Below are 21,521 nucleotides of genomic sequence, written 5' to 3'. Positions count from 1 at the left end.
GCATTGCTGCCACTTTTCTGTAGCCAAGTTGAGCATTAGAAAAATAAGTGTCCCCACCAGCCTGGCCAGCTGATGGAAACACTTCACACCTCCCAGCCGCTTCCCCCTCCTTCTCAAAACTTGTAAGACAGCTGAGAGGTTTGTAACTTTTTTTTTCTATTGACCAGAGACCTTCTGGGTAAACTTGGTTGCACTATCTTTGTTCCCTGACAGAGTATATTCAGATATTCCTGGGCCACTTCCCTGGTCTTCTGAAGCCGAATCTGCTTCCACTGCTCCAAAACAAGCACTGTTCTAAAATAACTTGGGCATTTTTTAATAAAAAAATTACTGTGCTCTTAGTGCGTTTATCTAAAAGAATGGAAATAACAACTGACCAGTAACATATTACAGGACTTTCCTTGATTCTGCAGCCGCTGCCTTCCTTGTTCACGCCTCTGAAAATATTGTGCTATGTTCTCCTTTAACTCTTTGTGTACCTCAGTGGCAGCTCTTCTACTTAAAGCAAAGACTCAGCACCTGTCTCAATTGTGCCTCTTCGGGTATAACATTTTGCTTCTCTCTAGTATTTATATTACACTGCAACGTTGTTCCGCTCTAAATCCTGCTTCTTTGCTGCCTGATGCTTCTGAAAGTATCCCTTATGATTGTTTAGAAGTGCCTGAGCACCTAGCAAAGCCACATCCAGACTTGTCAGATGAGCCACTGACTAATGTAGATTGTGTATATTTTGTGGATGGGTCTTGTCAAAGAAATGCTAAGGAGATATGCTGTCTGTAATTCCCATGTTGTAATAGAACAAAATTCTTTTGCTTAACTGTACTTCTGCTTAAGCGGCAGAACTTTTTGACCTCTCTAAGGCTACTGCCTTATTCGGTTCAGCAATAAACCAGTCTCCCATGGCAACTTTTGAAGATGTTGCACAACTCCAAAATCAGGCCCAAATGTTGAAAAAGCAGAGACTGGCTGGTTGTCCTCAGTACACTGATCTTTTGTAGCGCTCCCTGGATGGCTGCCTGGTAGCTCCCATGGTCCTTCTTCCCCCCCTTGTAGTAGCAGATAAGAGTAGAGTCGATTGAGTCAATCCCCTAAGGGGTGAAGGTGCCACAATGATTTAGATCAAGCAAGTTGCATAAATGTGAATAATGTGTTTAATGTACTCAGTAGCTTTGTTTTTGCTTTTAGAAAAAAATGTCTTTATATCTGTATTTGTGGCTATTGTTCTTGCCATGTTAGAATGTGAGCTTTTTATTCCTCTTAGTCATCGAATGCCTGTCCTTTGAGTCTGCTAGACAGATTGTCCTATATGCCTCCAAAAACCTAAAATAGCGTCAGCTTCTCCTGTGTAAAAATCAAGATGCAATGACTGTGTGTGACTGGTGATAGAGTGTGAGTGTTGGCTGAGGACTGTCTGTATGGCCATGTATTAGCTAATGTGTTTGAACACATATTGTAGCTTAGGCTCAACCTTCTGTACCAGTAAGTGTTACTTCACAAAGAAGAAAATGCAAACTAAACTGAATGTTTGTTGAGGGGTGCGGCGTGTGCTAGAATGATGCTGCTGAGAATGAGATTTTAAAGCGGTCTAAGTAAGTGATTTTTATTGAAAGTCACTGGTAAGGTATTTGTACACTGAGGTAACCGTGGATTTGAAATCCTATGCGTTGTGCATTGTCCCTTTGTTGTGTTAGTTGTTATTTTCTTGCTTTGTCTTTTTGCTTTGTATGTAGCCTAACAAGCTTAATGATAAATGATTTGTTTTAATTGTTTAATAAACAATATAGAATCTGTGAGAATTCAAGGGAGGAGCATATTAGATTGTTTAAAAAAAAACACAGCAAGCAGCCAGGTGTGAATTTGCCTAGAATCATATGCAGTAATAATGCAGTAATCAATAGCACAAGTATGCTGATTTGCTAAAAAGTTAACAATTTTCATGATTTTAGAGTTTGCTCTCATAGCTGTATTCACATAGAGTGAAGGCCACGTTTTTCCTACTCACAGAAGTTAAAATAATGCACCGTACTCGCTCTTCACACTGTCTGCCTTCTAACTGATAAGGAATGCTTCTTTCTGTACCATGAAAAAACTTATTTTGCTGCCAAAAGAGAAAGGCCTTGGTGAAGGGGGGCCAGCGGTGTGTGTACTTTCTTATAGTTTTCTAACTTAGTGAGACTTGCTGTATAAAATCCTGAGTGAATTAGCCTGTTATCTGTTCTCAGTCTGAGAGAAAGGTGCACCATCTGCTCAGATAATCAGCCCTGGAGTTATGGCGCTCCGTCACTCACCTGGAAACCAGAGTTACTGAATCGACAGTTAACAGATATGTAAGCTTTCTTTTAACATACAAATAGATTTCATTCAGATGAAGAAATTTTGTTCTTTTAAATATGTATCAGTAGTTTTTGTGTTCAAAGCTCTGCAAATTCAATGGCATTTCCAGTGCCCCTACCATCCCCAGCCAGCAGGGCTAGTAGAAAAAAAAAAGGAACGAAGTCTTAAAGAACAAGTTAGCCAAAATTTGTGCTAAAACTGGGTTTAAAGGGCCAGATGCTCTGCCTTTGGCCCTGATAAACATATGTGCCATTTCACACCGACAAACTGTGCTCAGTGCCCATGAGATCCTTATAAAGAAGCCCATGAGACTCCCGTCTTCAGCACCTATTAAAGAACATAACTTGCATTTAAGGGATGAGACTGTGTTAAACTATTGCCAAGCATTAATGAAGTGTGCGAAGGCTTTCCATTCACAGGTTAAAAAGTGCTTCCAGACGTTCCTATGATACAGTGTCACAACCTGTAGCCTAGAGATTGAGTCGCCAACAAAGCCCATCAGAAGAAGTCCTCCCTTGGGCCTCATGGGAGAAGTACCCATCAGGTGCTGTTGACCACCCACACTGCTTGAAGCTGCAAAGACAGCCTACCTGGATCCCTGCATCCCACTGCAAGAAAGTGTTGCCCCCTGGAGATGACGTGCCCCAGAACCAGACAATGCTAGATGTGCCCTAACTCAGAGCTCATCAGCCCTTTGACTCATTTTGGACCTGGAAGAGAAGAACATCTCTGGTTGCCGTTGTGATACTGGCTTGTTGCCCTTTTACCTGCTATTATGTGAGATCTTCTTACACTTTTGGCACTTTGGCCTCCTCTGGATTACAAAATAGCCACCTCTGGATTACAAAATAGCCACCCCTAAAGGACTAGTAGTGAGCCAAGCACTTGCTGGCGAGATGAGCATAAGCAGAGCTCACAGCTCTTGTTAGTGAAGAGTTGTCTCAGCCTCCACTGGAGGCACATTCTCATGATGTGGCCCACCTGCATCCTGCTCCTGCTTGGCATCTTCAGTTGCATGAAAGCAAAGAACACTTTCCTGAAAGTGGTGAACCAGATTCAAGTAGACTTGAATGTATCCAACTGCTAGATCTGCAGCCATGTGCCAGTCCATGCTCATAGAAGCATACCAATGATCCCAATTCCACAAAATGAGACTAAAATGATTAAACCCTACTACCTAGATCTACCAGAAACAGCCACCTAGCCAGATGTGCAATGTAATAAGCATAATTGTTGTTTGTATTGTTTTGTTCCATTAATCACTGTTTTGATTAAATGTTGTCTCAAATTCCTTATAAAAACTATACATAAAGCTAAACTGCACTGGATGGTCAGTAGAATACAAACAGAAATGTGAAAAGAACGGAAAGACAGCAGTAAAGAGACTGAACAACTGATAACAATGCAAGCATAGATGGTGACTCTGACAGGCTCAAAGGGGGGATTGTGAAAGTAGGCCTGACTAGGCCTCATAAGTAGTTTGGTTCAGGTGACGTGCCTGATATGTGTGTGTGCGCATCTGTGACCATGAGAAGGTAGTTATAATTTGCTCATAAGAAAGAAATTCCTATCCACCTCAGTAACTCATCCCTAAAGATAAGAAGGCCGCTGTGCTGAGTACTAATTGGTTTCTGAGCATGTGTAGTGTGTTTTTCTTGGTTCTTCAACTTTCAGTCTGTATAAATGCATCCTGTTTTCTTTTGTGGTGAGAGACACAGTTTTGTCTGTCTCTCCCACAGCCGTGATGTGCTTTAATAAATTTCTGACTGTTCAACTGAAGCTGCCTTGGATATTTCCTTAACAGGTATAAGGGCAGTATGATATGAATGGTTTTATTTTTGATTCCTTTCCTAATTATGTTCAACATGGAATTTGCCTTTTTCAGAGCAGCTGCACACTGGGTTAACATTGTCATCAAGTTATCCATCACAACTCCATGATCTCTTTCTTGGGTAGACACTGCCAGCTCAGATCTCATCAACATATATGTGAAGTTGGGATTTTTTTTACACCAATGTGCATCACTTCACAATTGCTTACACTGACCAACATTTTCCATTTTAATATCCATTCTCCCACTTTAGAGAATCCATTTCCCCCTTCATTATCCCTAAATAATTTGGCCTTATCTGCAAACTTGCCCCCCTCACCGCTGACTCCTAACTCCAGATCATTTATGAACAAGTTGAAAAGTACTGGTCCCAATACAGATCTTCGTAGTTCACTTTTAGCCAGCTCACAGCTCTTTGTCTCCCTGTTCAAAACTCCTATATTGACTTACTTGGGAGTAAATCCCATTTAACTCATTGGGACTTACTTCTGAGTAGACAAATATAGGATTGCACTGGTAACTGCTTTTCCCTCATCTGAAATAGCATTCAAGCTCCCAACAGGTATCCCATTTAAAAACAGAGATTTATCAACTCTGAGGAGACCCTCTCAGACTTAACTATTGGCTACCACTGGATCAACCAACCCCTCCAGATTATTAACCAGCAATCTGCCTAACAAAGGAACGGTCAGCCAGCAGCTGTAGTGCTGTTTCATCTACACAGCGCTGCACATTCTGTCCACTATCATAACAAATTGCCATGTTTATATTACTAAGGGTGCAATCCTATACATTTCTTGGGACACGTTGGGAGTCGTTGGGCATTAGGCAGCAGTACCGCAACCAAAACTCTCCCCACGACCCGAGTTCCATCCCAGTGGAAGCCAGGTCTCGGGTAGCCAGCTCAGGTCGACTCAGCCTTCCATCCTTCCAAGGTCGGTAAAATGAGTACCCAGCTTGCTGGGGGAAAGGTAATCACGAGTGGGGAAGGCAATGGCAAACCACCCCCCTAGAGTCTGCCATGAAAACGCCAGCAAAAGCAGCGTCCCTCTAGGGGTTAGTAATGACCCGGTGCTTGCACAGGAGGAACCTTTCCTTTCCTACACATGCATAGGATTGTACCTTAAGGCTGCAGTCCTAACCAGGAAGTAATTCCCACTATACACCACTAGATTTTCTCCCAAGCATACATGCATACGGTTGTGCTATACAGCCTGGTTCACACGTGTGCGACCATCCCTCGAGGATTCCAGCACCCTGGGCGCTTCTAGTCTCCACTCAGCCATGGAAGCTCACTGGGTGACTTTGGGCCAGTCAGACTCTCAGCCCAACCTACCTCACAGGGTTGTTGCTGTGAGGATAAAATGGAGAGGAGGAGGATAATGTAAGCCGCCTTGGGTTCCTTGCAAGAAGAAAGAAGGCGGAGTATAAATGAAATAAATAAATAAAACTCACGTGCGATGCTTTTCGGCAGAGCCAGTTTCTCACACTCAACTGCCAGCAGAGCCTACAGCGAACGAGGAGATTGTAGGATCCAACCACGCAGAAGCCCGCCAACGTGAAGCGCGCGCGGCCAATCCCAGCAAAACAGACACGTGTACGCGTGGCCTTCACACGTGAGGCGGCGCCCTGTGAGCGGACGGCGTTTCTTGTACGTCACGAAGAGACGCCCCGCCCCCTCAGAGACACCGTGTGACCCTATAACGTCCCACGGTGCTGTCCTGCGCAGTAAAACCTCCGCCCTGTCAAGGAGAGGCCACGTGACTCTCTGGACGCACGCGATGGACCACTCCCGAGAACAGAGGCAGCCGCCCGACCAATGGTCGAGCCGCCAGCCTTTCGGCGCGGCCCAATCCTCGCGCGCGCAGGGGGCGGGGTAGAGGCGCGCGCGGGAGGAAGGCCAAAGGCGCGCGGAGAGGAGGTCTGCGTCCCGTGAGCCACCGCGGCCTGGCCGGGCGGCGTTCCTTGCGTCGCGGCGGCCAATAGGAGCGGAGGACGCTGTGGTACATTGGCAAGGTGAGCGGGGCCGGGAGGGGCTTGGCGGTGTCTGCTCGGGAGAGCCGCGGCTTTGAGGTTTCCTGCGGCCGTTCTTCGCTCTAGGAGGTTTGCAGGGACGGGGACCCTGAGGAGCGGAGGCTGTGGGGCGGGGAGCCCATGCATGAGGCGGGGAGCCCGGTGGAAAGATAGGAGCGGGTGCATGGCGGGAGCAGGGAGACCCGGCATTCCTTTTAGTAGCCTTGTTCTCATTCCGCCCTGGCCAGAAAGGGCTAATTTGGAAGCGTGGGGCGGGGGGACGACGACACGACCCTCGTCTTGCCTCGCCGTGCTTCCAGCCGTTGCAGAGGCTTCTGCTTCGGCGAGTCCCCAAGGAAGAAAATCCCAAAGATGAGGCATCTTGTGGTACCTTAGCGACTAAGAAGGTCCAGGCTGCAATCCAGCACACTCCCTAGACCTCAGCACCCTTAAGATGCAATCCTGATGCACTAGGGCCGCCTTCCCCTGCCGGGTGCCCTTCAGATGTGTTGGGCCACAATTCCCAGAATCCCCCAGCCAGCAACAGTTTGGGGGAAGGCTACACTAGAGTCTTGAGAACAAACCCCGCTGAGCATGGTGGGACTGACTTCTAAGTAAATATGCACTGGATTGTCATCTTGTTGTGGCATAAGCTTCTGTAGCCTTTGAGCTCTATAGAGCATGGGAGTTTCTGGCAGTATAAATACGTTCCTCTTTAAGGTGTCACAAGAGTCTCTTTATTATCTTAACTAGCTAACATGGCTTCACCTCCGGAATTTGTCACTAAAGATGTGCAAAGCCACTGCTTTCAGAATCCTTGCAGATCTGATTTGGCAAGTAGATGGTATACCATGAAGTCTTCTGGGTTGCTCTTAGAGGCTGTGGTGGGAGGATAGGGTAGAGGTATGCATGCTCATGTCAGGTGATCGGCTTTGTAGGCCATCACCTTAAACTGAGCCTGAAAGGTGATGGGAGGTGAAGGGGACTTGTAAGTTCTGGAAAGGCTGGGGTGCAAGTTGGCTTTGGGACAATGGTATGTACTGGGGGTGGGGGAGATTATTAGAGTAATTTGATTTGGTAGAGGTAGTAATGTCCTGAAGATGTAGATGAAAACAAGCCAATGAGGAGCTTTCAACATGACTGCTCTGAGGGAAAAAGGCAGCGTGTTCTGCTTTGGGAGGGTGCTGAATTCCTATGTCCTGGGATGCTGGAAGGAGGATGAGCCAAAAAGAATGGAACAAGACTAGGGAAAGCATGTGGGGCTATGGAGGATGGAAAAACGGACAGTTCGTATAACTGAATATTATGCAAAGGGCCCTTAGGATGTAGCTAATATGGATCACTGCCTTGTTGTGGTGAAGGGGCTTGCGTAACTCAGTGAAGCCATAAGCTATGCCGTGCAGGGCCACCCAAGACGGACAGGTCATGGCAGAGAGTTCTGACAAAATGTGGTCTACTGGAGAAGGAAATGGCAACCCACTCCAGTATTCTTGCCAAGAAAACCCCATGGAACGTATCACAAGGCTAAAAGAGATGACGCCGGAAGATGAGCCCCTCAGGTCGGAAGGTGCCCAATATACTACTGGGGAAGAGCAGAGGGTATTTCCAAGTAGCGCCAGAAAGAGTGAAGCGGCTGGGCCAAAGCCGAAAGGACACTCAGCTGTGGATGTGTCTGGTGGTGAAAAGAAAATCCGATGCTGTAAAGAACAATATTGTTTAGGAACCTGGAATGTCAGATCAATGAATCAGGGTAAGCTGGAGGTGGTCAAACATGAGATGGCAAGATTGAACATTGACATCTTGGGAATCAGCGAACTAAAATGGACAAGCATGGGCAAATTTAATTCAGGTGACCATCATATCTACTATTGTGGGCAAGAATCCCTTAGAAGAAATGGAGTAGCACTCATAGTCAATAAAAGGGTGGGAATAGCTGTACTAGGGTACAATCTCAAAAACGATAGAATGATCTCAGTACGAATCCAAGGCAAACCATTCAACATCACAGTAATTCAAGTCTATGCCCCAACCACTGAGGCCGAAGAAGCTGAGGTTTATTGGTTCTATGAAGACCTACAACACCTTCTAGAACTAACACCAAAAAAAGATGTCTTCTTCATCATAGAGGATTGGAATGCTAAAGTAGGAAGTCAAGAAATCACTGGGATAACAGGCAGGCATGGCCTTGGTGTACAAAATGAAGCAGGACAAAAGCTAATAGAGTTTTGCCAAGAAAACACGCTGATCATAGCAAACATTCTTTTCCAACAGCACAAGAGATGACTCTACACATGGACATCACCAGATGGTCAATATCGAAATCAGATTGATTATGTCCTTTGCAGCCAAAGATGGAGAAGCTCTATACAGTCAGTCAAAACAAGACCTGGAGCTGACTGTGGCTCAGATCATGAGGTGCTTCTTGCAAAATTTTGGCTGAAATTAAAGAATGTAGGAAAACCACTAAACCATTCAGGTATGACCTAAATCATATCCCTGATGAATATACAGCGGAGGTGAGGAATAGATTTCAGGAATTAGACCTGATAGACAGAGTGCCTGAGGAACTATGGACGGAGGTCCGTAACATTGTTCAGGAGGCAGCAACTCAATCCATCCCAAAGAAAAAGAAATGCAAGAAAGCCAAGTGGCTGTCTGATGAGGCTTTACAAGTAGCTGAGGAAAGAAGGGAAGCGAAAAGCAAGGGAGAAAGGGGAAGATATATCCAACTGAATGCAGAGTTCCAGAGAATAGCAAGGAGAGACAAGAAGGCCTTCTTAAATGAACAGCGCAAAGAAATCGAGGAAAACAACAGAATGGGAAAGACTAGAGATCTCTTCAAGAAAATCGGAGATCTCAAGGGAACGTTTTGTGCAAAGACAGGCATGATCAAGGACAAAGAAGGCAGGGACTTAACAGATGCAGATGAGATTAAGAAGAGGTGGAAAGAATACACAGAAGAACTATACAGGAAAGATCTGAATGTCCCTGATAGCCATGATAGTGCGGTCACTGAATTTGAGCCGGACATCCTAGAGAGTGAAGTCAAGTGGGCCTTAGGAAGCATTACTAACAACAAAGCTAGTGGAGATGACAGTATTCCAGCTGAGCTATTTAAAATCCTAAAAGATGATGCTGTTAAAGTGCTGCACTGAATATGCCAACAAATTTGGAACACTCAACAATGGCCGCAAGACTGGAAAAGGTCAGTTTACATTCCAATTCCAAAGAAGGGCAACGCCAAAGAGTGTTCAAACTACCGCACAATTGCGCTCATTTCACATGCCAGCAAGGTGATGCTCAAAATCCTACAAGCTAGGCTTCAGCAGTATGCGAACCGAGAACTACCGGAAGTACAGGCTGGGTTTCGAAGAGGCAGAGGAACTAGAGATCAAATCGCCAACATTCGCTGCATCATGGAGAAAGCAAGAGAATTCCAGAAAAACGTCTATTTCTGCTTCATTGACTACGCTAAAGCCTTTGATTGTGTGGATCAGAACAAACTGTGGCAAATTCTTAAAGTGATGGGAGTACCAGACCACCTTACCTGTCTCCTGAGAAACCTGTACGAGGGTCAAGAAGCAACAGTAAGAACCAGACATGGAACAACCGAGTGGTTCAAAATTGGGAAAGGAGTATGACAAGGCTGCATATTGTCACCCTGCTTATTTAACTTATATGCAGAGTACATCATGAGAAATGCCGGGTTGGATGAATCACAGGTCGGAATTAAGATTGCCGGGAGAATTATCAACAACCTCCGATATGCAGACGATACCACCCTAATGGCAGAAAGCGAAGAGGATCTCAAGAGCCTCTTGTTGAGGGTGGAAGAGGAGAGTGCAAAAGCTGGTTTGAAACTCAACATTAAAAAAACTAAGATCATGGCATCTGGCCCCATCACTTCCTGGCATATAGAAGGGGAAGAAATGGAAGCAGTGACAGATTTTATTTTCTTGGGCTCCAAGATCATCGCAGACGGTGACTGTAGCCATGAAATTAAAAGACGTTTGCTCCTTGGGAGGAAAGCTATGGCCAACCTAGACAGCATAGTAAGAAGCAGAGACATCACCTTGCCGACAAAGGTCCATCTAATCAAAGCTATGGTTTTCCCAGTAGTAATGTATGGCTGTGAGAGCTGGGCTATAAGGAAGTCTGAGCGCTGAAGAATTGATGCTTTCGAACTGTGGTGCTGGAGAAGACTCTTACGAGTCCCCTGGACTGCAAGGAGGTCAAATCAGTCCATCCTAAAGGAAATCAACCCTGAGTGCTCATTGGAAGGACAGATACTGAAACTGAAGCTCAAATATTTTGGCCACCTAATGCGAAGAGAAAACTCTTTGGAAAAGACCCTGATGCTGGGAAAGACTGAAGGCAAAAGGAGAAGGAGAAGGGGACGGCAGAGGATGAGATGGCTACATAGCATCACCGATGCAATGAATATGAACTTGAGCACACTCCGGGAGAGAGCGCAGGACAGGAAGGCCTGGCGTGCTATGGTCGATGGGGTCACGAAGAGTCGGACACGACTGAACGACAACAATATGAAGTAAACAAATCAAGGGCCCTTAGGATGTAGGGAGTCAACAAAGGTGTAGATGGGGAGGAAGTATGTTAGGAGGCTCTTTATGGAAGTTTAGGATACATGCCATTGGCTGAGGAGTTACTAAAAAAGTATTGGCCAAGGGCTTGGGGAGGTGATAGGTATGGGGTAGGGAAAGGGCTTTGTGGCTTACTAGGATCCCTTTGTAAGTGTGGCTTTGTAGAGAGATAACTATAGCTCTGAAACATTGGCTAACATGCTGGAAGTCCTATGACTTGTGCTTTTCTGTGTAGAACCGTTTCCTTTAGACAACCGTTCAGTCAATGGAGTCAAATACACTGTTCCTTGTCTCCAGCAGAGTCTTTCTCATTTGTAAGAGGAGGAGCAATTTTGTGTCAGACTAACAGTCTTCTTCATCTGTCCTTCCTGTGATAGTTTGCATGTCTGTCCCCTTATGTTTGCAGCTGGGGGTCACTGTTGCACAGTTACTGGCTCTCATATCTGGTGGTTCTTTACTCTTTTTGAGTAACTGGTAATCCTTCATTAAGGGTGTTCCTTCAAGACTAGCTTTACCTGCTAGTTCAATTTTGGATTTACACTTTATGAAAACCCTTATAGAAAAACATGCCTGATATAGAAAGAGAACATAAATGGATGAGGAGAAATGATCTACTTGTTCTTCAGCAATTGCATATTTGCCACGTGGTGGGCTTTCCCCTTTAACTCAATGAGTATTTAGGATGTGTGTATGTAAACATGGCTTTCCCCCCTGTTTATTCAGGATAATCAGAATGCAGACTCCAGTAGCTCTCCTGGCTTCGCCAGCTCTGGTAAGAAAATTTTGGCATATAGGTGCCTTAAAAAGAAACGTAGTACTTTATGTTCTTTAGTTTATTCATCCTTACAGCAGCCCTGCAAGATAGGTCACTAATATTCCCATTTTACAGGCTAAGGGCACAATCCTATGGGGATAGGTGACCTCCTATCCAATGAAGGGCAGGAGACGTGCGGAGGGGATCGTCCCCTCTGTGTTTCAGCCACCCTGCATTTGCGGCTAGACAGCTGATCTCAGCTGTCTACCTGCAGGAAGGTGGAGCAGGGGAGGCGGCTGCCAGATGACACATAGGATGGGTCGTGCTGGCATTTCCGCCTTCTCTGCCCCAGAACGCCCAGTTTTCACTGCTCCGTTCCTCTTCCGAATGCAGAGCTGTTCCAAGCTGCCTGTGAGGCAGCGCCGGGGGGGAGGGGAGGTGTGTGTCAGTTGACCAGGAACCAACCTTGGAGTGCGGGCTCCGAGGTTGGTTCCCAGAAACTGGCATATCCTATGGCCGTCTAGCTGCTGGCTAGCAGCCGTAGGATTGCTCCCTAAGAGTGACTTGTCCAAGCCCACAGAATGAACTTTGGCTGAGGGGTTGTTTGAACCTTGGCCAAATGCCACCTAAACCATAATGGCTTCTGAAGGGTATTATAGCCTTGCAAAAAAGTTACTAGCCAACAGATCTTTACTTGTCCTCCTGCCCATACATAGTCATTATCGGTCAATTGGTTACTGACTAACCCTGTTCCAGTTTAGAAAATAAAATGAAACATCCCTGCCTGGCTGTCTTGATTTGTACTTGGTAGGGGGAACAGACTGGTGGGTATTTACTTATTAATTCTATTTATTATAAAATGTATATGCTACTCTTCAAAAAGATTTTCCAAGGGCGGCTTGTTACTAATCTGTGTTAAGAAAGACTTCTTACAGTCTGTAAAGCCAATGGAGGAAATCATTGGGTATGGTACAGCTACTCTGCATATTGAATTTAGAGTAACCTTCCCAACCTGGTGCCCTCCACATATTTTGGACTATAACTCTCAGCATTCCTGATCATTGGCCTTGCTGGCTGGGGCTGATGGCAGTTGTCAAAACATCTGGAGAGCACCAGGCTGGGGAAGATTGATATAAACACTCAATTTACCTTTAAATCAATTAATGGATCACATTACTCAGTGCAAGTCATGACAGAATGGTATTGGGAAGGGTACTCTTCCCATGTCTAGAACTCTAGCCAAGCTTAATTTTGGGCCAGAAACATTTGTATGCAACCAAAATCTAGCATCCCCTGCCAAAGAGAATTTTCATGAGAACACGATGAATAAATATATCTGTCTTTAAAGATAACTGCCTTCTGATAAGCAGAACATAAGAAGAGATGTCACTACATTATCTCTTATATTTAACAACGGGATTGAACAAATCAGAAGTTTAAGGGAATTTTAGGGTAGTTCTTCCAAGGTGACTGGTAGTGCAAACAGGCCCCCAAAGTAATGCATAAGACCAAAGATGGTTGGTTGTCACACTGGCAATGTCATGGCCCTACATACATAAGAAGAGCTCTTCTGAATCAGGCCAAAAGCCAGCATTCTGTTCCCACAATGGTCAATCAGATGCCTCTGGAAATCCCACAGGCAGGACATAAGTGCAACAACACTCTCCTCCTTGTGTTCCTTAGCAATTGGCATTGAGAGGCATACTGCTTCCGATGCTGTCTGGAAGTAATATATAGCCATCATGATAACCTTATCCTTCATGAATTTGTCTTATCCCCTTTTAAAGCTGTCGAAGTTGGTGACTGTCGCTACATCTTGTAGTTTAACTATGCACTGTGTGAAGAAATAGCTCCTTCTATCTGTCCTGAATCTCAGCTTCATTGCATGACCCTAGTTCTAGCATTATGAGAGAGGGAGAAAAACGTCTCCCTAACCATGCCATGCATAATTTTATACACCTGCATCATGCCTCCCTTACTTGCCTTTTTCTAAGCTAAAAAGCCCCACATGTTGAAACTTTTCCTCATGTGGGACTTGCTCCAGCAAAAGTATCTCATGATAAATTTAGGGAAGGGCCATAGAAGGCAAAAGGAGAAGGGGACGGCAGAGGATGAGATGGCTAGATAGCATCACCGATGCAATGAATATGAACTTGAGCACGCTCCGGGAGAGAGCGCAGGACAGGAAGGCCTGGCATGCTATGGTCCATGGGGTCACGAAGAGTCGGACACGACTGAACGACTGAACAACAACATAGCTCAGCAACAGAAAACATGTTTTGCAAGTATCTAGTCCATGATAAATTGCTGGCATCTACAACTTAAATAATCTCAAGTAGGAGGATTAGGAAAAATCTTTGTCTAAGACCTTAAAGAGCCACTGCCAGTCAGGATAGACAGTACTGGCCTCTGTATATAGCAGTTATTTATATTCTGATATGAATTAAATGTCTTTCTCCCCAGTTCCGCTGCTGTTCCCGAGCTCTGACCAGACCAGCTTCCCTGTCTATATTAAGCAGGCCAGAGACTCAGACTGTGCAGGTAAGAATAAACAACATGCCCCTCATTGCTGCCTTATTTTTTTCATTTTAGTGTTTGCACCCCATCCTTCCTTCCGAAAGGAATCCCGACATAGTGGCTAACATAGTACAAAAACAAATATCAGAATACAGTCAAATAACATGAAAAGTTGTTTAACAATAAAAATGCTACAATAAACCTATACATAGAAATTATTTTATTATAATACTGTAAATTTTCTCAGAGTGGAGACTAGGCTGACTTGGAGCTTGAACACATAGGTTCCCACTAGTCTCTTCCTAGATTGCATTTGCTGCTTGGGAGCCATGAGAAGACCTGGATCTTTGGGGAGGGGTCCATGTCCTATGGTTTGCTTATATCAACATCACCCCCTCCCAAAAAGTGAGCCAGTGCTGGCATGGGAGAAAGCTTTTTCTGCATAGACTCTTCCCACATGGCCTGGAGCTTCTCCCATTACCTGAGCAGTACTGGAAGGAACTGTGCTGCTGCAGCTCACACACCACAAATGTAATGAAAGGACGATTCCTTGGGCAGATGCAACTACCTTGTCGCTACTTCTAGGACCCTACTTAATATTAAGAATTCAAATTAGGGAGAGTGAAAGGCTTCTATTTGTTGCATGCTACTATGGCTTTCCTTCTCCAGCTTATTTGACCTTTCCACTCTGCAGCTACACTGGAGATTGAAAAATTGACCTAACTTGGGATAAACCTTGGTTGCCAGCATGCCTTTCAGTTACTCTTCCTTCATCCTCCTCACCATCCATTTAGAAACCCTTCTGAATTGGGCACTGCATTAATTTCAGCCTTCTTGAACCCTGTGCTGGCATTCATGCTGAATAGCTTCCCCAGAGTTCCCTTTTTTAAACTCCCACTGGATTGGAGGAAAGGCAGTGTTGGTATTCCTTGTGTGCACAGTGGGCACTTCTACCTGTACATCACAGAGAAGTTTTCTCTGATGTACATATCTGTGGTTCATTGGTGTCTGTCTTAAGTGATTGTGACACCTCTCAGCAGGATATAGGCGTGGTCAGTTTTCTCCCTAAGGGTTCCAGTAGGGAAACTGAACAATAGAGGGTTAGGTCTCCTGGAGATCTGTGCTTCTGCTCTAGACCATGATCTGGCAGTAACACTACTTGGGATTCTGTGTTGCATTGTTCCTAAATATACATGCTCAAATGCGTAGAATGAGGTGGGCAAGCTTTGGCCCTCCCGATGGTATTGGACTCCCATCACCACTGACCATTGGCCATGCTGGCTGGGGGTGATGGGAGTTAAGAGTCCAACAACATCTGGAAGGCCACAAGTTCCTCATGCCTGCTTAGAAGCTTGCCAGGCAACCCATAGGGCTCTTGTTGCCAACCCACTGTATTCTCTTTTCCCCACCCCTTTCCTACGTATGCTCTAACCCAGTGTTTCTCAAACTGCGGTTTGGGACACACCAGTGGGGCTCAGCCAACCTTCAGGTGGGTCTCAGTGCTACAGACTACCCAGTGCCTCTTTGCTTGACTACCCTGTGCCATGACCACACCATGCACACTGCATAGGTGGGTGTGGCAGCGGGTGTTGGTTAGAGAGCAAGGCTAATGCTAATTTTTAGAAACTGGGAATCAAGAGGAAGGGGATAAGAGGGAAGCTGTTATAGGAGGAAGTGAATGTAAAAGCAGCAGGACGGCAGTGGGAGATAGGGTTCAAGTTAAGCGTGAAAGTAGAAGGGGAAAATAAATGACAGAAGGGTAAGACCTTGAGAGGCATGTGTGGGGAGGAGAAAATCAATATAAAATAAATAGTTTTCTCTATTTGCAGGAAGAGTCCCTTATCTTTCTGGGTCGGTGGACATATTTGGAATTTTGAGAGTGTAATAGGCACTCTCACAAAATGGCTGCCATGGATGGACTTGCTCATTCATAAAATGGCTGCCCACCATGGCCAGTCTATAAAGCATTCATTTCCCAGAAGGCAAACTGGTAAGACTAATAGAAAAGTAACTAACCCAAGAACTTAAGTCCAAGGCAGAAGTGGGGGTCTGAGCTCCAAAATACAAAACCACTCTTTGGAACCCAAATAAAGGGCAGCACTTTGCTTTGCATTATGACAATCTCCCAGTTAAAAAAATAATTTAAAATAATCTTAAATAGAAGTAAAATGAGCAGAGGCAGGTAGTCTGGTGGGCTCCAGGTGAGGTGTTCCTGGGCACATTGGCACCCATGGGCACCGTGTTGGAAACCCAGACGTAGAGCCTCTGGGTCAGCAAATTTTTCCTGAAATGGGGAGGCTGAGTCATGCGCATGTACTTAACTTGTACTTCAGAGCTAGTGCGTATACTTAACTTGAAGGTTGCTGGACTATGGACCTCCCTGTTACAAGGAAATAGCTGGGGCAAAGAAGTTAGCAATTTTCAGAGGGGTTAGATATCAATACAAAATGGTATCAGCAATTGCCTGATCAAAAGCTGATCATGCCAAACTCCACCTCCGTCTGTCACCATTTTGTGATGGATGAGTCCGAGTAATTTTCAGTTGTCTCAAGTGGGCTTTGGGGGTAGAGTTTCAGAACCCCTGTCCTAACCTGTTGCTTGGGAACAGCTCAAATAAATGCTCTTGGGAAGGGAAAGTTATATGGCGCTTTCAAGTGTCTTGCCCAAATCATATTAATTACTTGCTTCCTCCACAGGTCTTCAGCATTTCCAATCGTCAGCTGGCTCATCGGGAATTCCAGACCAGCGCCGTCTCCCGTGACATTGATACTGCTGCTAAATTCATCGGTGCTGGTGCTGCTACGGTGGGGGTAGCAGGCTCAGGAGCTGGGATTGGCACAGTATTTGGCAGTTTAATCATCGGTTATGCCAGGTAAACTAGCTTGGAAAAAGCATTTTTTGCTTTATTTCAGCAGAGAGTTTAGAATCTTTCTTTTTTCCGGCAAAGATTTTGACCTCCAAACGCACACCCATCTGACGAGAAGCAGTTTCAGCAGGCAACACTGGATACCCAGATGGGGAAAGCTGTACTAGAAGGAAGAGGGAGAATAATGAGTTCCGAATGGAATTTTTTTTGTCAAGTATCTTGTTGAGAAGGTGTATAAATGTCTTTCTCAAACCTCTAGGTTCAAAGCCCCTCTTTACTATCAAAACAGAAATGTTAATATACAGGCAACACACAACTCTCATGTGCTAAAAATGCAATTCTCAGTCTGTTTAGGCTGCTAAACATTATTGTGAAACTTCCCTTAGAGCTGCTGCTCGTACCACCTAAAGTGCAGGTGCTTTCATGAGGAGCAGGGATGGCACATGTCTCTTTAAAGGTTGGACAATGCTATAGAAGCATTGTATGCTTGTTTTCAGGGAGTGAATTTTCAAATCTTTAGACATAGTGACCTGGTTCGCACGACACGACAGCCCACAGTAGGTTAATTTATCTATGGGGGCTGTTATGCCAGGCACCCATGGATGTCAATTTTGCATGGCTTGTTTTAGGGTTGAGGGTTGTCTAACCCTCAAACAATCCCAGCCACCTGGGTTTGCACAACACAACAAGCCACAGCACACTAGGCACCTGTGGGCGCCATGCAAAAATGGTGCCCATGGGCACCTGTCATGATAGCTCCCGTAGGTAAATTAAGTCATGGTGGGCTGTCGTATCATGGGAACAGGCTCAGTGTAGCTTATTTATTGATATAATGAGAATGTACCCACGTGCCTCAAAGTTTAACTAAGTGATCCGAAATCAAAGAAAAATAGTTCTAACTTTCCCCTGGTCCCAGTTTCCCTACTTGTCCACTATCTCCAAGATCCACAAATCAGCCACCCAGGATGTAAGGCTAAAATATGTGCTTATGTGTCTGTAAAGCGCAGTCTTGTTTCTGTGGCTGTTTGACCTCAAGCTGGGAACAATCCCACAGCTTTTTTGAAACTATTTAACAGCCCTAACACCTTAAAGCACAGGTGGGGAACCTGTAGCCCTCCAGGTGTTGTTGGATGCCAGCTCCCATTAGCCTGAGCCAGTATGGCCAATGATCAGGGTGATAGAAGTTGTAGTCGAACATCTGGAGGGCTACGTTTTCCATCCCTGCTTTAAATTGAGGTATAGTGGATATATTTATGGCTGTGCTACTTAATTTTGCAGACTTTTATTTTGGAGTAGCCAATAGGATTTGACCTTACAAATCTTCTGTGTTCCACCAACAGGAACCCATCCCTCAAGCAGCAGTTGTTTTCTTACGCTATCCTGGGTTTTGCCCTCTCGGAGGCCATGGGACTCTTCTGTTTGATGGTGGCATTCCTCATTTTGTTCGCCATGTAAACGCCTTGGACCTATGCTGCAGGTGCTGTCTGTCTTGTGTCCTCTCTGGTTTGAGCTTGCCTCCTTGGCCAGGGTGTTAACAAATTTAAACAAACTTTAAATAAATAAGACTCAAGTTTTTTGTTTTGTATCATTCTTTCATTTTGCGTTTCTGTGTGTGCATGCTGGGGGTGGTGGTGGGGGAATATCTCTTTTGAAATCAATTCATCATGGATTCCTTCTATGAACAAGAAATATAGTTGGTAAAAGAAACAGGATAACACCATCAGCACCACTATTGGCTCTCGGACAATTAGAATAGTCTTCTGAAGAAAACTATTCAATGGCCTGCTTAAAGGTTGGTAAATAATTGGTTTTAGTATAACTATTGGAGTTTCATGTCATCATCGGACCTACACTGTGCCTAAAAACAGAAGTTGCATGTAGAGGAGCTGCATAGCACGTACTCAGATCATCAGTATCCATATGACTGAATCAAGTTTGCTTTCTTCAGGAGCTTGGGCTTCATAACCTTATCTGCATTCTGAAACCAGTCAGTTCCACAGGATAAAACTTCTGCTCACTCGTTAATCAGTGTAGCTCATGCTTGAGACTGGACTTTTTTCTAGACATGGCAATTCCCCTCTAGTAAACCAGTGCCATTTAAAAAACTATGCAGCAGTGAGGGAAATCTAAAATGAGGGGGAACTGCAACAAAATACTGCACTGTCTCCCCAGCTCCTAGGACTCCAGCCAGCTTGGAATGAGAGTCCTGTAGTGCTGTTTGTGGCTGGTTCCAGGGGCAAGGAAAATACACTTCTCTTTCCCATACTCCAGGAATGTTCCCCTGCATTACCATGCAATGCTAAAGGACTCATTTGGGGCTAGGTGCCAGCCTTTGTGTGCTACAGTGTGTGAAAGGGTGCCTCTTTCTCACCACTCCCCATATAGGGCAGGAAGGGGAGCTACTTAACCTCATGGCCTGCAACTCCTATCCCCAAATGTTCCTCTCCCCCACAAATGGCCCCCAAAATTTGGTAGATCCTGCCATCTTCAGGTAGGTCAGGGAATGTCCTGTCTATGAACCTTAGCCATTGCTAGTCAATGTAGACAGTACTGAGCAAGATTGACCTGGTGTAGTATAGGGCAGCTATAAAAGTTCCTTGCTGGATCTTTTAAAACTATGTTTTAACTAGTATTCTTTAAGCAGCAGTCACTATCTCATTTGTCCGTGGTCCTGTTCCTGACAAACTGATGGAGGTATGCCCAAGTTTGGCATTACTAGGGACAAACGGCGCCTCCCACAAAGTGTTGCAATGCATTCTTGCCGCCTCCGACGACTGTGTCAATCACCACTGCCCTCCATCAGGCCATTCCCCACCCACCGACCGCCCTCTTTTCAACTGTTCTTATCTATAACTCAAGATTCTAGGGTCGCTGAGGATAATTTTGCGGTTTTTTGTTTGCACGCACTTCTACAAACCCCAAGTTTCTCTGAGCGAGTGGACACCTCCTTCGTGTTTCTCAGTGGCTCCATTTTGGGGCTCCGTTTCTGTCGGCGCTCGGCCGCCTGGGTTTGCTATTAGACGGAGGGGCGATGACGACAGGCGTGGGCAGGGACAGGGGCTTTGTTACAGGGCTGCAAGGTGAAATTGTTAAAGGACACAACGCGGTGACCTCCAGAACTCCCCTGGCACGGATAGATCCCCTTGAAGAGTGTGTGTGCGGTGGGGGATCCCGGAAAAACAGCCAAACATCCTGCTAAAGATGGGCCTCATTTCCGCCTGGACCGTGTTAAGTGCAGCCCCCGTATCAGAGCCCCTCGAGGGCTAGATGGTGACCGCAAGAGCGATCGTTGGTCGGCGTGGAGACAACTTCGGCTCTTCCGGTTACGCTCTAGAGCGGATGTCTATGGTGAGGCGGGAGGGGTACGCTCTAGGAATCGCATGTGGAGAGTCTATAGTGACGGGTGGGTGAGAGAGTTCTACGCGACGCCACTAGAGGGATACGAGGGGCGGGGCCTGCGTGACGCGGCGCTGAGGCAGCCGTAGGAAAGCGGAAGGGAGCGAGGGGAGGCCCTACGCCTGTAACAGGGAATTTCCGAGGACGAGCGGGCTGGTTGCCGCTGCGCATGCGCGGCTCTCGGGGTTGATCCTTTTATGCTCTTACGTGGGGGTAAATCGCATGGAATTCAGCGGGACAGACTTCTGAGTAAATACGTCGCATGGGGCTGGGCATTTGAGAAGTCGTGATGATGCCGAAAGGGGCGCTCTACCCCTGAGTGGAAAACAAACTGTAGTTCTGTACGGCGCTTCGACCGTTCCTGGGAGACGTTCTAGCCTGGCCGGGGGCGGAGATTCTATGCGAAGGGCTCGTTGTAGAGTGTTTTGCTCTCGCCAGTAAAAGCGGGTTCTCCGTTGCAGCGGATAGCATCCTCCATGTGCGGGGCAAGAGCGTGGGAAATCCAAAGGAATTCATGTAAAAACTCAAAACGAGTCAGAGGTTCCTTTTGAAAGTATCATAGGCATTCTATGCATGCTTTCTGCAAAGCAGCGCAACAGAAGGTATAGGAGGGTGACCGTTTTCTGACACGGCTCACATGCTTTAAAAAGCCTTCAGCAGACAATTCAGGGACGAAAGGCCTTGCCTGTTGAATTTCTACCTGGCATCTTAAATGTTCAAGGCCCAGGAGTGCGACTTCCATGATCCCTCGTATGGCACTGCTTTGAACGCATGGTGCCCTCTACCACCTCCAGGACGAAAGAAAAAAAGCAGCATGGGGTTAAGATGGACTTGGGGTAGGGCAGGGCTCCTGTGCCTTTAAAACGGGTGGGCAACTTATGACCCCCCCCGTTTTGGCCTACAACTCCCATCATGCCTCACTGCTAGGGCTGATGGATAGTTGTAGGCCCCACAACCTTGAGCGCCACAAGCTGCCCACCCCTGCTTTAAAAGCTATGCGACAGACAGAAACCCAACCGGAACAGCCCCACCGTGGAGACGCAACATTGCAGAAGGCTGCACGCGGAGTTGCTATCTGTCATGCCGCTTCTAAAAGGCGCCGGAGATTTCCCCACTCGAGATTTCCCCGAGCACTGAAACAAACAGGACCTCCCCGTCGCGCCCTCCTGCTCTAGTCCTACGCTCGCCCCTACGAACGTTCTCCACTTC

General features: G+C 46.0%; 2 protein-coding genes and 1 long non-coding RNA gene across 5 annotated transcripts in view; 1 reads left to right on the top strand and 2 right to left on the bottom strand.

Annotated features, from left to right (window-relative positions):
- The window catches only part of CALCOCO2 (calcium binding and coiled-coil domain 2), a 45,277-nt gene extending 39,560 nt beyond the window's left edge, over nucleotides 1–5,717 (bottom strand). For both annotated transcript variants that reach the window (XM_084804821.1, XM_084804820.1), the window contains exon 1: nucleotides 5,621–5,717. The gene's annotated coding sequence lies outside the window, so the exon portion shown is untranslated. The remainder of the gene's footprint in view (nucleotides 1–5,620) is intronic.
- Nucleotides 5,718–6,155: 438 nt separating this feature from the next.
- Nucleotides 6,156–18,490, top strand: ATP5MC1 (ATP synthase membrane subunit c locus 1). Of its 2 annotated transcripts, none has more exons than XM_084804827.1 (5): nucleotides 6,156–6,181; nucleotides 11,503–11,551; nucleotides 13,997–14,074; nucleotides 16,747–16,922; nucleotides 18,257–18,490. In XM_084804827.1, exons 2-5 carry the CDS (start codon nucleotides 11,513–11,515, stop codon nucleotides 18,369–18,371), a joined length of 408 nt encoding a protein of 135 aa, XP_084660953.1. In that variant the 5' UTR covers nucleotides 6,156–6,181; nucleotides 11,503–11,512; the 3' UTR covers nucleotides 18,372–18,490. The 2 variants fall into 2 exon arrangements, with proteins under 2 accessions (XP_084660953.1, XP_084660952.1); XM_084804826.1 differs by lacking the exon at nucleotides 6,156–6,181 and adding an exon at nucleotides 6,196–6,268.
- On the bottom strand, nucleotides 14,256–21,519 carry LOC146341139 (uncharacterized). The gene is made up of 2 exons (XR_014783840.1): nucleotides 19,824–21,519; nucleotides 14,256–17,079 (listed from the first exon to the last, which is right to left on the bottom strand). It is a non-coding gene; the product is annotated as an uncharacterized LOC146341139 (long non-coding RNA).
- Between the last annotated feature and the right edge of the window lie 2 nt (nucleotides 21,520–21,521).

This window comes from Heloderma suspectum, chromosome 6 (assembly GCF_057233095.1).
Source record: "Heloderma suspectum isolate Gila_16-S chromosome 6, 16-S_ref, whole genome shotgun sequence".
NCBI classification, from domain to species: domain Eukaryota; kingdom Metazoa; phylum Chordata; class Lepidosauria; order Squamata; family Helodermatidae; genus Heloderma; species Heloderma suspectum.
This window is presented reverse-complemented; position numbering and strand designations above follow the sequence as displayed.

Excerpts from the sequence above, each read along its gene's own strand:
- ATP5MC1 (XM_084804827.1), top strand. The coding sequence starts at position 11,513 with ATGCAGACTCCAGTAGCTCTCCTGGCTTCGCCAGCTCTG. Across the intron at positions 14,075-16,746 it reads CAGAGACTCAGACTGTGCAG|GTCTTCAGCATTTCCAATCG; the intron begins GTAAGAATAAAC and ends CTTCCTCCACAG. Across the intron at positions 16,923-18,256 it reads TTAATCATCGGTTATGCCAG|GAACCCATCCCTCAAGCAGC; the intron begins GTAAACTAGCTT and ends TTCCACCAACAG.